At 40.4% G+C, this 17,109-nt stretch overlaps 1 protein-coding gene across 1 annotated transcript in view; it reads right to left on the minus strand.

The window, feature by feature from the left end:
• The window catches only part of actr3 (actin related protein 3), a 59,309-nt gene that overhangs the window by 21,054 nt on the left and 21,146 nt on the right, over positions 1-17,109 (minus strand). The window contains exons 3-6 of the mRNA XM_080199303.1: positions 15,811-15,935; positions 14,023-14,133; positions 11,131-11,226; positions 9,340-9,447 (exon numbers count right to left, since the gene is read on the minus strand). Coding sequence (XP_080055429.1) covers positions 9,340-9,447; positions 11,131-11,226; positions 14,023-14,133; positions 15,811-15,935 — 440 coding nt within the window. The remainder of the gene's footprint in view (positions 1-9,339; positions 9,448-11,130; positions 11,227-14,022; positions 14,134-15,810; positions 15,936-17,109) is intronic.

The raw sequence follows: 17,109 nt of genomic DNA on the forward strand, positions 1-17,109 counted from the left end.
TCAAAATGTGTTTTATTATGTCTAGTCTCTTTCTAATAAGCATCAAGGGATTGCTTAAAGAAAAGATGTCTTATTCTAAAGTATACGGTGAAGCCTTCCATTGTTTGCTGGAGCAGACGAGTGAAGGAGCAGAGAGAGAGCTAAGATTTTACCTGTTAAAAACCTGTTTAAAATAAGTTTAAAGCACTTTGTTCTTTGTAGAACTGTTTAAAGCATTTATTTATTGTATTTACTGCTTTAAGAATTCTGAGGGAGTGGTTAGAAGGGATTTGTGGGCCACCAGCTTTAAATCAGCACCAGGTTTAAAAGGAGGCCTGGTGTAGACAGCGGGCAGCGTCGGAGCGGGCAGCGGAGTGAGGGGGAAGCAGAGTGAGTTATTAGGGCTTAAGATCAAAAACGGCTTGGGGAAAAAAGGCCAGGTGAGTTCGTTTGAAAAAACAAGGAAAAAGAAAAAAGAAAAAAAAGGAAAAAAAAATTTTTTTCAAGACTACTACAGTGAATAATGGAGGGGCATGTGATGTGTGGTTTCTGTATGATGTGGGAACTGGTGGACCCCAGGGTCCATCCCAGTGACCATGTCTGTAGTAAGTGCAGGTTGCTGGAGGTGCTCCAGCTCAAGGTGGATGAGCTGGCAACTGAGCTACAGACACTGAGGCTCATCAAGGGGAGAGAGGGTGCCATTGTCAATGGGGTGCAAGTGACATCCACCCCCCCTAGACTGGCTAACTCTAAGGGTCAGGGACAAGAGGGGGCTGCTGGGAGGAGGAAGGGGGGGTGAGGAGCGGAGGCCTCAGCCTCTTAATCTGCATAACAGGTTTGAGGTTCTTGCTTCCAGTCTGGACGAGAACGAGGCAGGTGAGGTTGGTGAGCAGACTGCACACGGTACAGTGATGCAGCAGGACACAGGCAAAGAGAGGGGGAAAAGGAACGTAGGGGTGAAGGGTATTGACACTGTCCTTTGTCACAATGACAAAGTGCACAGAAGGGTGTGTTGTCTGCCTGGTGCTCGGGTATGGGATGTCACAGCTGGGCTGCAGAGGAACCTGGAGTGGGAGGGTGAGAATCCGGTCGTTGTGGTACATGTGGGTGCCGGCGATGTAAGCAAAATGCGGACTGAGGATCTGGGGAGGGAGTATGAAAAGCTGGGAATGGAATTAAAAAGTAGAACCGACAAGGTGGTTATCTCTGGGCTACTGCCTGAACCGAGTGCAGACGGGCGTAGGGTTGACAGGATTAAGGAAGTGAATGGGTGGCTCAGGGATTGGTGTAGGAGGAATGGGTTTGAATTTATGGGGCATTGGCACCAGTATTGGGGTAGGTGGGACCTGTTCAGGCGGGATGGGGTTGGTCTGAACCGTGCTGGGACCAGAGTGCTGGTGCATCGAGTAAAGAGGACTGTAGACAGGGCTTTAAACTAATTGGGGGGGGGAGGGTGCGAGGGTAGGTGATGTTACGAGGTCTAAAGTTAAGGAGAGGGTACAGGTAAGGGAAGAGGCCGAGGATGTCCCAATAATAGAGGGAGTAGGGGGCGTGAGTATGGTTGGTGGCGTTACGGCAAATAGGGTCCAGGTGAAGGCTGGGATGAAAGCGCTTTATCTGAATGCACGAAGCATTCGGAATAAAGTGGATGAGCTGGTGGCACAGATCAACACAAATGGATATGATCTGGTGGCCATTAGAGACGTGGCTGCAGGGTGACAGGGACTGGGAGCTGAATGTACAGGGCTATCAAGTGTTTAGGAAGGATAGGCGGGAGGGAAAAGGGGGGGGCGTAGCTCTGCTGATTAAGGATAGCATCACAGTGGTAGCAAGGGATGATATTGGAGCCAAGGAGCAGAACGTGGAATCGTTGTGGGTAGAGATTAGGAACAGCAAAGGGAGGAAGACGCTGGTGGGTGTCATCTATAGGCCCCTGAATAATGATCTGGAGGAGGGGTGGGCTGTTAACGCGCAAATAAGTGCAGCGTGCAGGAATGGGACGGCAGTAGTTATGGGGGATTTCAATCTGCATATTGATTGGTCGACCCATGTTGGACGCGGTGGGCTCGAGGAGGAGTTCTTGGAATGCTGCCGGGATAGTTTCCTGGAACAGTGTGTGTTGGAGCCGACGAGGGAGCGAGCTATCTTGGATCTGGTGCTATGTAATGAGGTGGGTAGAATTAGGGACCTTGCGGTGAAGGATCCTCTTGGGGAGAGTGATCATTGTATGGTGGAGTTTCTGGTGCAGATGGAGGAGGAGAAAGTGGGTTCCCGGACACACGTACTTTGTTTGAATAGAGGGGAGTACGGTAGGATGAAAGAAGAATTGGCGAATGTGGGCTGGGGGAGCGCGTTGGAGGGAGGGTCTGTTGAGGAGCAGTGGAGGATCTTTAAGGAGATCTTTCTTGGTGCTCAGCAGAAATTTATTCCGATGGTCAAAAAGGACCGTAGGAGGAGAGGTAATAAGCCGTGGATAACGAAGGAGGTGAAGGAAAGTGTTAAATTAAAAGCGGAGGAATTTAGAGTAGCTAATAGTGGGCGAGAAGAGGATTGGGAGAGGTTTAAATGTCAACAAAGATTGAGAAAGAAGTTGATAAAGAAGGGTAGGAGAAACTACGAAGCTGGCCTAGCGCTTAATATAAAAAAGATAGCAAGAGTTTTTATAAATATATAAAAAGGAAGAGGCTGGCTAGGGTGAACGTTGGTCCCTTAGAGGATGAGAAAGGGGACCTAGTGGTAGGGGATGGGGATATGGCTAAGGTATTGAATAACTTTTTTGTTTCTGTCTTCACGGAGGAGGACGTGAATAATTTGCCGGGTGTTAGAGATGGAAAGGTGGTAGGACTGGAGGGTCTTAATGACATTACTGTTACTAGAGAGGCGGTGCTCGACAGACTGGAGGGGCTGATTGTGGACAAGTCCCCAGGACCGGATAGAACGCATCCGAGGGTTCTGAAAGAAATGGCAGAGGTGATAGTGGATGCATTGGTGGTTATTTTCCAGACGTCGCTGGATTCCGGGGAAGTGCCGGATGATTGGAAAACAGCTAATGTTACGCTGTTGTTTAAGAAGGGTGCCAGGCAAAAGGCGGGGAATTATAGGCCGGTTAGTTTAACGTCTGTGGTAGGTAAAATGTTAGAATCTGTCATTAAGGAGGAAATTGCGAGGCATCTTGAAGGGAATTGTTTGATAGAGCAGACGCAGCACGGTTTCATTAAAGGGAAGTCGTGTCTGACAAATTTACTGGAGTTCTATGAGGATGTGTCTAGGGCGGTGGATAGAGGAGAGCCGGTGGATGTGGTCTTTCTAGATTTTCAGAAGGCGTTTGACAAAGTACCTCACAAGAGGTTATTGCAGAAGGTCGAGGGACATGGAGTTGGGGGTAGGGTGTTAGCTTGGATAGAGGATTGGTTGTCAAATAGGAGGCAGAGAGTGGGGGTCAACGGGTGCTATTCGGATTGGTGGATGGTGACTAGTGGGGTGCCCCAGGGGTCGGTGCTGGGGCCTCAGCTTTTTACCATTTATATAGATGATCTGGAGGAGGGAACCAAGTGTAGGGTGTCAAAATTTGCTGATGACACCAAGATTGGGGGAACGGCAAATTGTGCGGAGGGTGTGGAGAGTCTGCAGAAGGATCTAGATAGGCTGGGCGAATGGGCCAGGAAATGGCAAATGGAATTTAATGTTGGCAAGTGTGAGGTGGTCCACTTTGGTAGGAAGAATGGTAGGAAGGATTATTACTTACGCGGCAAAAAACTGCAGCAGGCGACGGTGCAGAGGGACCTAGCGGTCCTTGTACATGAGTCGCAAAAACCCATCCTGCAGGTGGTCAGGAAGGCGAATGGGTTGCTGGCCTTCATAGCGAGGGGGATTGAATATAAAAGTAGGGAGGTCTTGCTGCAGCTGTATAGGGCATTGGTGAGGCCGCAGCTGGAGTACTGTGTGCAGTTTTGGGCGCCGCACCTGCGCAAAGATATTTTGGCCTTGGAGGGAGTGCAGAGGAGGTTTACTAGGCTGATACCGGAGTTGAGGGGGTTGAGCTGAGGAGAGGCTGAATAAACTAGGCTTGTACTCGTTAGAGTTTAGAAGAATGAGGGGAGATCTCATTGAGACGTATAAGATGATGAATGGGATGGATAGGATAGAAGTGGAGAGACTCTTCCCGCTCAAAAAAGACAGTAGGACTAGGGGGCACAGCCTCAAGATAAAGGGGGGGTGGTTTAGAACGGAGTTGAGGAGGAACTTCTTCACTCAAAGGGTGGTGAATCTCTGGAATTCTCTGCCCGTTGAAGTGGTGGAGGCTGCCTCACTAAATATTTTTAAGACGCGGGTTGATGGGTTTTTGATAAGAGAGGGGATTAAGGGTTATGGGGAGAGGGCGGGAAAGTGGAACTGAGCCACGACAGATCAGCCATGATCTTATTGAATGGCGGGGCAGGCTCGAAGGGCTAGATGGCCTACTCCTGCTCCTATTTCTTATGTTCAAAGGCCCTTTAAATGTCAGAAAGCGCAACTGAAGCAAAGTAGAAACCGGACAAAGTAGAAACAAGTCCTCTAAGTAGGCCTACCCGTGTGTCAAGTAAAGGTTAATTGTTGCCATCTTTGAATTGAAGTCTGCTTAGATTGGCTACTGAGTATAGTCACTTTTTCCCTTTAAAGTGGAGCAAAACCACTCAAGGTCACCAAAAAGCTGGAAATAGTTGTTCAGTTGTGGTATTTTTCCACTTTAGAAATGATATTTAAGCAAGTTCACAGAAAAATGCAGAATGTTTGGCAAGTTCCGGCAAGTACACCATGCATCCCTTTACTGTCCAAATATACTGATGATATTCAGTTCCAGACATGAGCATAAGGTAATCCTATTATTAACTGTGGGCATGGTGAGGATGCTCAGAAACAAATATCTGACTGCCTATCCCTGGCAACAATTGAAGGAGACATTGAGGGTTAAAAACAAGACAGGATGAAAAAACAGACGAGTTGATGACATTGAGGCATGGTCCGACGGAGAATAAAGCCAAAGGAACTGGACAAAACAATGACCCCACTAAAGCTATGTGAAAATGAATGAACGACCTCATGTGACTATAAATGCAACCACTTGGCTGCCAAAGATCAATCCCAATAGCTCACACTGTAAACATCTGTCGTCAAGCTGTTTTCTACTTCTGATAGTTGAGCTCCTCACATTTATATACACCTGAACTTTGGGTACATACCATCTGATCCCTTTGCTTAGGCTGGTAAAGCTGCCACTCACAGGCTTGTAGTCATTTTTTGGGGGGGGGGGGGGGGGAAAGAGTGGTTTGCTCAGTCAACTGGGCTCCCACAATGGCTCTCAACATCCTTTTTGAATTCCAGCATTGCCATTGCACCACCCTGGTGTGGCAACTTAATAAATGTTTGCTCTTGAGAAAAAAGAGAGGTAGCCAAAAGAGGAGATGATTGCAACATATTTTTAAAGAACGACATCCAAGAAACAAATACCTTTGGTCAATGCATATTTTGGATTGAGTGCATAAAATAGTGCCATTGACTCTAGTTCTTACTTTTTCTGGCAGAGATTCACCTTAAAACAAGAAATGCATACATTAACCAATTACTATCACCCAAAAATGACAGGGTTGAAAACAATATCACACTAATGGCTTTCATTTTGCATAAACCAAAGATTGTCATTTGTTTCACCATTACGTGATGTATCACTACCAAAATGGAAAGTAGCAACTTAGATCAGCGGCCATGTCAATTCCTCTTCCATTCAGCCTGTTGTTCCTCTTTTCCTTCTTTCTATTCTTCTTGATTTATTCACTACTTCCCTTTCAGTTTATTGGTAGCCTAACTGCTCTTTATACACCCCTTCTATGTTTTCTGTTCCATCCTAACTGAATGCCAGCTTCCACTTTACTCATTTCTTCTGTAGCAGCTCCTGTCGATTTCGTCTCCTGCTTCATAGAACTTGTGCCATTTTTCATAGCCTCAGCGTCAGCCATTCCCACGCACTCAAGTCAGCTTTTGCTGCACTTCCTCTTCAATATCAGCGCCCACAACTCTGCTTGCAGAGTTTGAGTTTCTGCTGTTCTCCCTTCAGCATCAACTCCTGTCAGCTATTCCCACTCATCTCCATTCAGTGGAAGCTCTGCCTGCTTTTCTCACTTCACCTGATATCAACATCCATGGTTCTCTCTTCCCATACCAAAAAGATATCAGTGGACAAAAACAACATATTGAAGATATAAAAAACTCGAGAAAACAAAAATGATTCAAAAGGAGCAACAAAAAAAGCAGGTAACATGACAAAAAGAACAAGAAAAACTATTTTCATTATGGCTTTAGTTTTTCCAAATATTTCATCATTAATTCCACAAGCGATTAGAATATAAAATGCTTGACGGCTTCTGTTTCCCATCCTTCAAGCTATTTGGCCTTGTTACCCGGCAATGCAGTAGCTCTAAATGCAACACATCAGGTTGGTTCTCTACTAAGCACAAGACTATAGATACAGAACGAGAACATTGCTTGCAAGCAGAGGCAATGCTGTATGAGTTAAAATATTTATATCCGATCTTTGAAAGTTTTGTACAGATTCATTTATTGGCAGCTAAAATAAAACCTTCCGTAAAGGAGTGAAGAATGCCAGTTTTGTTTGGTTATATCCTCAAGCTGATGAAATGTTATAAATCTTACTCCTATTAGATGAATGTTTTTAGACAATGATTGGTTACAGAAAAACTCTAAAATACCTGACTGTGAAGCACATAGCAAAGTATAGCATTCTCCACTTCAAAAATTCCTGGCTTACAGTCTAATTCTAACAATTTACTTTAATGGACTAAGTTAATCATAGACAAGAGCAAACGTAATAAATGATTTGCTGGTCAAGTTTTTAAGATCAACTGTCCTTCAAACCACAGGAAATTACATCATGTCTACTATAAAACCAGTCCACAGTAGTTCTTAGAACACAAAATTTCACTCGTTAATGCCATTTATGGTGAACACTCCTCTCCACATAATAAGGAAGCAATAAAGTAAGGGACACTTGATTGTGGCAATATCAGCATTAACATTATGGAATACAAATTTCCAAATTAATTAACTCAGTGGCAAAAAGTTTTCAGAGTACATAGACATTTTAATGATGTATGATGAGCCAATGAGAAATATTTTTAAACAAAATAAAATTTTAAAAATAAAGGGGATAAGAGAACAGAAAAACAATTATGTTGTAGCTGTTGTTTGGGAATTAGTGGTTTCCAAATATCCAATTGGAATAGACCAAAAAAGGTGTCTCCCTGCCCCGCTACACACAAACCAATCTGCCCTCTACTTTCTTTGACAATGGCTCCCTCATTACTATCCATGAAGTCACATGCATATGGCTAAACAATTTTGTAAGAAGTCTCACAACACCAGGTAAACAATTTTGCCAAAGGAGAAAGAGACAAAACTAAAGCTTGATATCCTGAGACTCAACCACTCGGCATTGAAGATTACACACTTAACTTGTGAAAAATTACTGGCAGAAGTTCACAAGCGCTTGCCTCGACTCTGGAACACCGCATCAGCGCACCAAGCAAAAACCAACCTATTTTGCAGTGTTTTAATTAATCAATTGATATTTGGAGCTAGGCGGGCTTTTAAAACCATCATTCTGAACTGCAGGGCACTCTTTACAAGTGACTGGCCTTGGGGGAAAAAAAAAATCAGTGCATCCGGTTGCAATTTCCAGTTCCAAGATAAAAAAAGTTTTTCATTCAGGCAAACTTTTGAGGTCATACATTTTTGTAAAACAATATTTTTTCAGCTAAGCAAAATCTCACTTCACATACGATGAAAATTGGACAAGCACAATTTCACTGGGATAGGAACTGGAGCAGTTCTCCCCCTTTCTACCATATTTATGTTCTTTGGTTGCTAGAAAAACAATTCCTGGAATAGCTATTTTGAAGCAACTCCACAACGAATTAAAAATAATTTGAGGAACAAGCAAATTGCTGCTATGATTAATAAAAAACTGACTAATCACAACAGAGATATCAAATTTCTAGGAACATGAGAATTTTTATCTATTCAAAAATTGAAATATAAATATTCAATTCTCCAAGACTGTGCCAACTTAGCCATCAGTTTCTCATACAATCACTTCATTGTTTCTTTTTAATTAAAACAGGTCTCGCTCTGTGACTGTACTGCTTTGTGCTTCTCTCCCTTTCTGTATGTGTCCCTGAAACCCAGGATTCCCACTGCCCTATCTTCTGGGTGACATCAACAACGTCCAGGAAAAAATATTCTCATGGAAGAAAATTTATTCATGCAACAAATAGGACTTGCTAATAAATAACAACTACTATTCATACGACATTCCAGGATCTATGGCAAGAGAAAAATGGTGTCAATGTTTTAGCTCACTAAGCAAAAATGTTAACTCTTTCTCACTCCAAAGGTGATCTATCTCAGATTTCCAGCTTTTGTCTTGACACATGACAGGAAACAGTATATCAAGCTCTCAATAAGGGGATACCCAGTTACTTTATAGACCCGATCTCAATGCACACATCTACAAAATACAAGTCACAAGACAATTTTCACCAGTATCAAAGTGGACAGTGGTGTTTCCCGCACTCCTATATGCTTCAAAAACTTGGACAACCTACAGCTTGCACCTCTGTGGTGCCTTCACAAAATCTTTCAAATCTAGTGGCAAGGAAGGTGTCCACTTGCAAGCTTAATTGGTCAGTATCAAGGCACTAATCAGTCAAAGCCAGGAGAGCCAGCCAGGACATATCACTCATACGGCTGACACCAGACTCCCAAAGCAACTGCTCTACTCAGAGCTTGGTTGTGGTAGGAGACTTCCACGGTGATAGCAGCAATGCTTTCTTTGCAGTATCACTGAAGCAATAAAACATCTTTGCTGATTAATGGGAGATCTGGCTTGTGACCGACCAATAGGGAGAATGCCTATTTGAGAAGTATCAAGACAAAGAGACCAAGCAACCTATCTACCTAACCTTTGAAGTGCAACCTGTCCCACACATGGCAGAGTCCATAGGTCACACATTCGACCCAAAAGCTATTTCAAAACCAAGCCAAACCAGATTGAAAGCAGGTCATCCTCAATCCTAAGGGAACGCCTAAGAAAGAGGTTGATTAATTCAGCTAAACTACACAGATCAAATATTGAACTGCAATCTTCATAATCCATATGGCTTTCACATGGAAGTTATTAAAATTTGTTTAAAAGGTAGTAAGCAAAAATCAGTTACATTAACTGCTCAAATATAAGAACTGAATTTCAATCTGTTTCAATTTCGTAGATTTTAAGTGAGGCTTTGATGTACTTTGAGAAACACTTACCACTGGAATAACGTGTGTGACACCATCCCCGCTATCTATAACCGATCCAGTCAATGTTCGTTCTCCAACTTGTCGAGATGTCCATGAGGCAGCTAAGGCAAGCACAGCCTGAAGACAAACCAAAAATATTAAAAGGATTGTGTTTCAATCCTAAATAAAAAGGTTATTTACAACAAACTGTATTGTAATTAACATCAACATGGTTAAAAATGTACACAAGATACAAAGACCAAGTATCGGCTAACTTCTTCCGAATAATATGGCTTTAATTTTTCATCGTTAATGAAGCAAAATGAATATAGTATTTTTAAAATATCTGAAAAACCCACGCAATCTTTTGGAGGTTATCTAGGTACTATGGTAGGGAAAAGCATCATTTTATTTCAATTATTCTGACAGCAAAAGCCAAGGAAGCTAATGCATTCTGACCAAGATGGAATGATAGATTTGACAAGTTCCTGATCTGAGAGAGAATTCACAGCAGTGCGGAAGACATACACAAGAAGTGAAATTTAGAGCATGGAGTTCAGACCTTATAACAAATGCAGTTAAATATTTGTTTTATGAAGCAATAGAGTTGATAAATGAATGGTTATTATTTATGGATAATGCCTGGAATGGGATTGGGTTTGTTTAAGAGAAGGAAAATAAGTTGAGGGATATTAAACTGAAAAATGCTATTGGGAAGAGTGCAGATTAGAAGCAAAACAGAGGAACTGTTGCCTTACAGTGAAAGAGGAAACTAAATACCAAGCTGGATAAACTGCTCTTTCTTTGGTTTCACACAGCAACAGTGAAGTAACATTCATCAGCATGGCTCTCCTACGTGAAAGACACTTGAGTTTAAGCGAAGCTTTGAATGGTTGCAATATATGAAAAAGGCAGCGGCTTATCTCAATGACAAAGCAACTCTTGCAATATAGATAGCAAATAAAATTTAAGAAAATAAATCAAGACTAAAATCTTCAGATCAGTTAAGTAAAGTTGCACATTACCCGCATCAACAACGTTCCAATGACTAAAGAGCCTATTAATCAGAACTTAGTGAACTATACCAAAAGATGCCAGCACTTTTTCATGTATCTACAAGAATGTGAATACAGAAAGAAATATGGTAAAGGAACCAAAACCATTCTTAAGGACGTTACTGAATGGTACAGCATTTCAATAATTTCTCAGCAATTTTTAAAAAACTGGTTGTAACCCAAGGTTCAAGCATTATTGCTACTGAACTTAAGTCTGTGCATTTATCTTAGACAAATAAACCTGGTGCTCCTCAACCAAATGCTCCTTACTGTGCATTTGCCTCAGAGGTAGAGATGGGCAACAATGCACTAAACATCAGAACTAGGTACAAGTATTATTCATCTGTTGCTGGGCACATTAGAATGAAAAATGACATTGGATAATGCAAAGTTTGAGCCAAAGATGAAGAAAATCCCAAGGCAGAGAGGTTGGCTAGCTTTCAATTGAGCTGTTGTGCTTCATTGAACAGCAAAACAAAGTTACAACCACAGACATCATGCTCCTTAAGTAGCAAAGTAGGCATCATCACTACCAATAAAAACTGTCATTGTTCTAATCATCAAATTATGGCACTACATGTTTTCAGATAGTTAAATGCTTGCACTGAATAACTGATTAATGTTAAACAAAAAGGCACTAGAATCAAATGAGTAAATAATACTAATGTTACTTCAGTATATAGAACTTTCCCAAAATAGCACAGTATGGTGAACAGCTAGCAAATTTATTGTTGAAATGCTATAGAAAAGCAAAGTTTCAGCTTACCTGTACGGCAATGTAAAGACCGGGCACGTTGAAGGATTCAAACATGATCTCAGCAGTATATTCTCTATTTTCCGGAGTATTTAATGGTGGTTCAGTCTGTTGAACATAAGAACATAAGAACATAAGAAATAGGAGCAGGAGTAGGCCATCTAGCCCTTCGAGCCTGCCCCGCCATTCAATAAGATCATGGCTGATCTGTCGTGGCTCAGTTCCACTTTCCCGCCCTCTCCCCATAACCCTTAATCCCTTCTCTTATCAAAAACCCATCAACCCGCTTCTTAAAAATATTTAGCGAGGCAGCCTCCACCACTTCAACGGGCAGAGAATTCCAGAGATTCACCACCCTTTGAGTGAAGAAGTTCCTCCTCAACTCCGTTCTAAACCGCCTCCCCTTTATCTTGAGGCTGTGCCCCCTAGTCCTACTGTCTTTTTTGAGCGGGAAGAGTCTCTCCACCTCTATCCTATCCATCCCATTCATCATCTTATACGTCTCAATGAGATCTCCCCTCATTCTTCTAAACTCTAACGAGTACAAGCCTAGTTTATTCAGCCTCTCCTCATAGCTCAATCCCCTCAACTCCGGTATCAGCCTAGTAAACCTCCTCTGCACTCCCTCCAGGGCCAAAATATCCTTGCGCAGGTGCGGCGAAGAAGTCATTCAAGACATTTAGCAAATTGCAGCTCATGTATTGTATTTATTTAAATGAGCTCAGAAATTAAAATGTTCAACTGAGCCAAGTGTATCCGTAGATAAATTAATAAAACTTACTGCCTCTAGACCTACTGCACACTAATGAAAATTAATAGTTCAAACAAGGTGTTAACTTGATTGAAAAAGGGAAGTACAGCACATTTGTTTTAGATTTGATCAAATAATAAAACTAATGCCAATTTGATAATTTATCATACAATTAAAATCATTGCTCAATTAATCCATCAGATTTAAAGGATAGTAAAACTAAAACCAGCAGATTTTAATTAACAAAAATTCAAGAGATTTTAGATAAATGATTTACGTAAAAACTTCAGTTAACCTTTATAAAATGAAGTGCTATCAGCACAGGAAAAACAGTTGATTGTGATAGCTGGAAAGTCTTTAATTATGTTATCAGTTTAGTAGTCTCAAATAGAGGTGTGACATGGCAGCTCAGACCCATGGAGTGGACACTTTATTACATGTGGGAATCCCACAACACTTCATACCCTTGGTAACTACATGTGCAGGATTAGCAGCTGCAGCTGCTTGAGATATGGCAGATGGTGGAATTTGAATTCAATAAAAATTCTGGAATTAAGAATCGACTGATGACCATTATAATACAGGGTGTATTCTATAGGTCACCAACCGGGAGAAAATATATAGAGAAGCAAGTATGCAGAGAAATTAGAGGTGCAAAATTATAGAACAGCTAAACAGAAGAAAAATGATTTATTGGGGAAAGGACAACTTCAATAAGAATGGATCAGACCCAGTGAAAATGAAATCAAAGGTAAGCAGGCAAAACTGTAACTGAACAATGGGTGCCGTTACAGATCAAACAGATGTTCAGTTCAGTTCTCCTAAACTTCAACAGGACAAAGACAAGAGGATATTGGAATGGACAGAAAAGTAGATGAAATTTATTGCAGTGATGCATGAAGTTTTTGGTAGGAAGAATGAAGTGAGACAACATAAAGAATGCAATTCTAAAGGAGATGCAGGATAACAAATTGTGGTCCAGTGCACAAATCAAGAAGTTGTGAGGGAAAAAACAAAGTGTCTAGAATTCTGGCTTTACAAATAAGGGTGAAGAGCACTAAAACAAAGATGTGATAAACTTGTACAAAGCACTGGTTCAGCTTTAACTGGAGTTGTGACCCCAATTTTGAGCAGCATACTTCAGAAAAGATGTGAAAACATTAAAGAGGGTGCAGAAGAGACTCCTAAGATAGATTTCTGGGATAAGATGCTTCAGTTAAATGGATGCTGTTCTTAGAGGAAATTTAATTGTGTTCAAAATTTGGAGGGCACCAATTTAAGGTGATTGGTAAAAGCAGTAAAGGCAACTGAAGATAAAAACTTCTTATGCAGTGAGTTACAGTGATAAAATGCACTGAGCGAGTTTCACTTAAGGCCTTCAAAAGCAAACTATATTTGTACAAAGAGAAAAGAAATAGTACAGCTGTGGAGAAAGGTGAGGCAATGGGATTAGGTCTGTTGCTCCTGCAGGGAGCTGATATGCTGAATGACCACCTGTGCTGTACCCATTCTTTGATTCATGATTCAATGAAACTGCATGCACACAATTTAAAGCACATTACAGCAATTTACTTCCGTGCTTGACTACAAAAGGCTGTTTCTCGTGATATCTGTTTTTGATGATATCTCAACAACAACTCGGTAAATTAAGTTAGAAGACCATCAAGATTATTAAATTTGCCTCATCGCTGTTTAGAAATGTCTACGGACGGACTGCAGGATTCTAACCTCCAGGATAAACACAATTCAAGATTATTATACATCAAGTCTATTACAAACGAGCTAATTGTTTAATCCAGGAATCATACTTGCAGACCTTCAGGCTTACCTCAGTGTTAATATGCAGTTCAAAAAGCCATCTAGTTTTTTCTATTACTAGAGTGTCATTTTCTTCATGACCTTCTCCGTGAGTAAAAGTTCTAATAAATAAACGCAAAATTATTTCCTATCGCTTTAAATCTGCTTGGCTGAGAACATGCCTTCATGGCCTTCACCCAGTACCAACTGCAACAATGGTCCTTCAACTGAATGATTAAACAAGATGTTGTCTCACTTCATTCTTCCTACCAAAAACTTCATATACAATATCTTGTACCAATTAAGTTTTATATTTGAAGTTACTATTCGCATACAAGGGATGCAGCATTACTTACCAAAAGGAAGTAATGATCCTCTGGCTCTGCTCGAAGGTATTTAAAAATGACTTGTTCCATAAATCTCTCCATGAGATCCCAGTCTTCAACTATACCATGGCGAATAGGCCACTGTTGCGGAGAATACAATTGCACATCAATTTTCTGTTTTCTCCATAACGAATGCCTCAACTAGGTACTATAGTAAAGCTCAACTACTATACGTCGATAAAAAGGTTAGGTATCCAAGGGCAACATTTCAAGTTTAATTGAAGAAATAATCGAGCGAATGTGATCTGTTTCTTTTTGAAGCAGTCAGCTAAGCGAACCATTACACTAAGATATGACCCTTTAATGTATTCAAATAAACTGGTTTAAGCAAGCCTAAATGCATTCCACATCTCCTCCGTAAATAGCCTTTCTCATTGTATTACTGATTGTGCAAATAGGTTGCACCAAATTTAGACTTGAAATGTAATTTTTCTCAACCTAGATATATTCTAGCACTGCTGCCATTTCAGTCACAAGAGATAAAATTGACCATGATCATCTGTATAATTTCCACAAATCAGCACAATTTTAATATGGCTAACTGCCCGTGTGGAGTTTGCAAGTTGTCCCCGTGTCTGTGTGGGTTTCCTCCAGGTGCTCCAGTTTTCTTCTCTACTCCAAAGATGCGTGGGTTAGGTTGACTGGCCATGATAAATTGCCTCTTCGTGTCAGGGGGGGGACTAGCAGTGTGGATACATGGGGTTGCAGGGATGGGGCCTGGGTGGGATTGTTGTCAGTGTAGGCTCAATGAGTCATCTGGCTTGTTTGGACTGTAGGGTGATATGATTAATATTGGATTGATCATGAGACATGACTAATAGTGAGATGTGCAGAATACTTCACTTGCAAGTACAGTAATACCATCAAAACGCTCAAAATGTTATCATTCTAATATACCAGTTATTCTCCCACCATAATAGTGTTTGTAAAGGATACCATACAAAGAGTCAGGTCCCCTGCTACAGGAAGATAATATAGCAAAACTAGGTTATTTATAATGTGATTAATAGTAAAGAATGAACAACTGTTATTCCACAACTGATTACTGGTAAATTATTACCTGATTTTACAACAAAAGGGAAGATTGCAATGTTGGTTCCGTATTTCTTCTTCATACAAGGAATTGGGCAACATGGCCAATTAGGCAATGCTTTCAGCTCTAGAACCCACACTCAAATTCAAACTATTGAGTTAGTCTTGTCCATAAGTGGCCTAGGAAAAAATATTTAGGTGTACTTGTTCTAGGTGACTGCATATGGCACCACAGTACAATTTTAGCAATGCTGCTCAAGACTGACTGAAAAGTGGTTGACTTGGGTAACGAAAAGCAAAAATCCCAAAGAGATATAGTAAAGGATGCTAATTTGAGATTGGGTCTAGGCAGTGTTTTGAGTTAGAGAGAGTTTGATCTTACACCAAACTGTGCCATAGAAATTGATAACCTACTAAACACCATAAACTGAAGACAAGTGACCAAGAGAATAAAAGAATAAATTGTTCGGCTACAAAATGCCCTACCAGAAAATAGAAAGGGAACCCAAACTAGCTTTCAATGGGAAAGGATATAAAGTTTTGAGGTGCATGCTATATTCATGCAAGTCTGTATGTAGATACATTTCTGCACACATTGCAAGCCAGATATATTGCTTGCAATTAGATTACTGTAGTTAGTGGAATTGCAATCTGGATTTATTTTCTCTTAATTGGAATACTATACTTATGACATACATGTGGGCACATAATAGCTATTAAACTTGCCTTTGTTGAATAAGTAGGTTTATCTATTGCTTCATCACCTATGAAGAAATCCAAGTCATCAACCCCTTTCATCACCCTCCTTTGTGCTTGGTCACCAACTTTTGCAGACTCCTTGATGGCAATGCCTTCGGGTATAGTGGAGAAAAACAATTCAATAAATTGTGATTAGTTATGCAAAGGAAAATATACAAAACAATCACAATCATTGTCACTTGCCAAATTCAATGTTTCAATGATATCCACAATTTTAAATTTACATTCTGTATAAAGATGCCCCAGATGTATATATAAACCTTGTACTTAAGAAGCCAGAAATATACAGCACTAATTAGAAATCTCCTTGAAAATCTATTCAAATACAGCTCTGAGCCTGCTTGGAGTGCAGTTTTCAAACTCGCATACCTGGCATTAATATTCCATTTGGGTCTTTAGAAAGAGAAATGCTACTTTAAAATAAATCATAGAAAAATAAAACTGGTCTAAACTGCAATCAGAATAGTAATGTGTATTACAAGTATTATACTAGCATTAACATGCTCTGACATGGAGGAAAAATGAAAATCTTAGCTTTTGAAAACTATTGCATGTGATGTTAGCAGTCACTAGCATGAACAAAAATTAAATTTGTAAATGCTGGAAAGAAGATTTTTAAACATTAATAACCTGCCCTTTTCTCTTTACAGAAGTGGAATGACCTGTTCTTCAAATCAAATGTTATCTTTTAATATTAAAATCATTACTCACACAAAGTACTATAATTATGGTTTGAAACCATGTTCAACTTTGCTTTTCAATATGGTGAAGGGGAGAAGAAAAACAAAAATTGGTCATAGTTATAACTTTTAGACAATTTACAATAAATATCTTCTCCTACCAAAGTTCAAGGTTTTTTATACAGTAACTGAATAACTAGATGACTTGTCTGACCACTTTTCTTCTCCATTCACATACATTTAGGCACTGATACTTGAAGTCCATCGGGCCAATGATCATACACCTATATCATACATCTGAAGTCAACAATTAACTAGTCACAATTATGAATCACATACTCAAATGAAACAGCACAAATTCAACTTCTGAATAACTAAAATGGATTATAATTTCACACTTAAATGATTTACATATAGAGCGAAGCCATTTCTATAATAATTCACAAAGTACTGCCACAGGGACTGAATACACCTTGAAAAGGATGGTACGTTGCAACATTTAACTATTATGGATGTTTTAGTTGGAATAAATTACGAGGATTTTGCTCCTGATTAGTTGGAAACCCTCAGTACTCGTACATGTAAG

The sequence above is a fragment of the Carcharhinus amblyrhynchos genome, chromosome 11 (genome assembly GCF_965287045.1).
Source record: "Carcharhinus amblyrhynchos chromosome 11, sCarAmb.v2.hapA, whole genome shotgun sequence".
Classification (NCBI taxonomy): domain Eukaryota; kingdom Metazoa; phylum Chordata; class Chondrichthyes; order Carcharhiniformes; family Carcharhinidae; genus Carcharhinus; species Carcharhinus amblyrhynchos.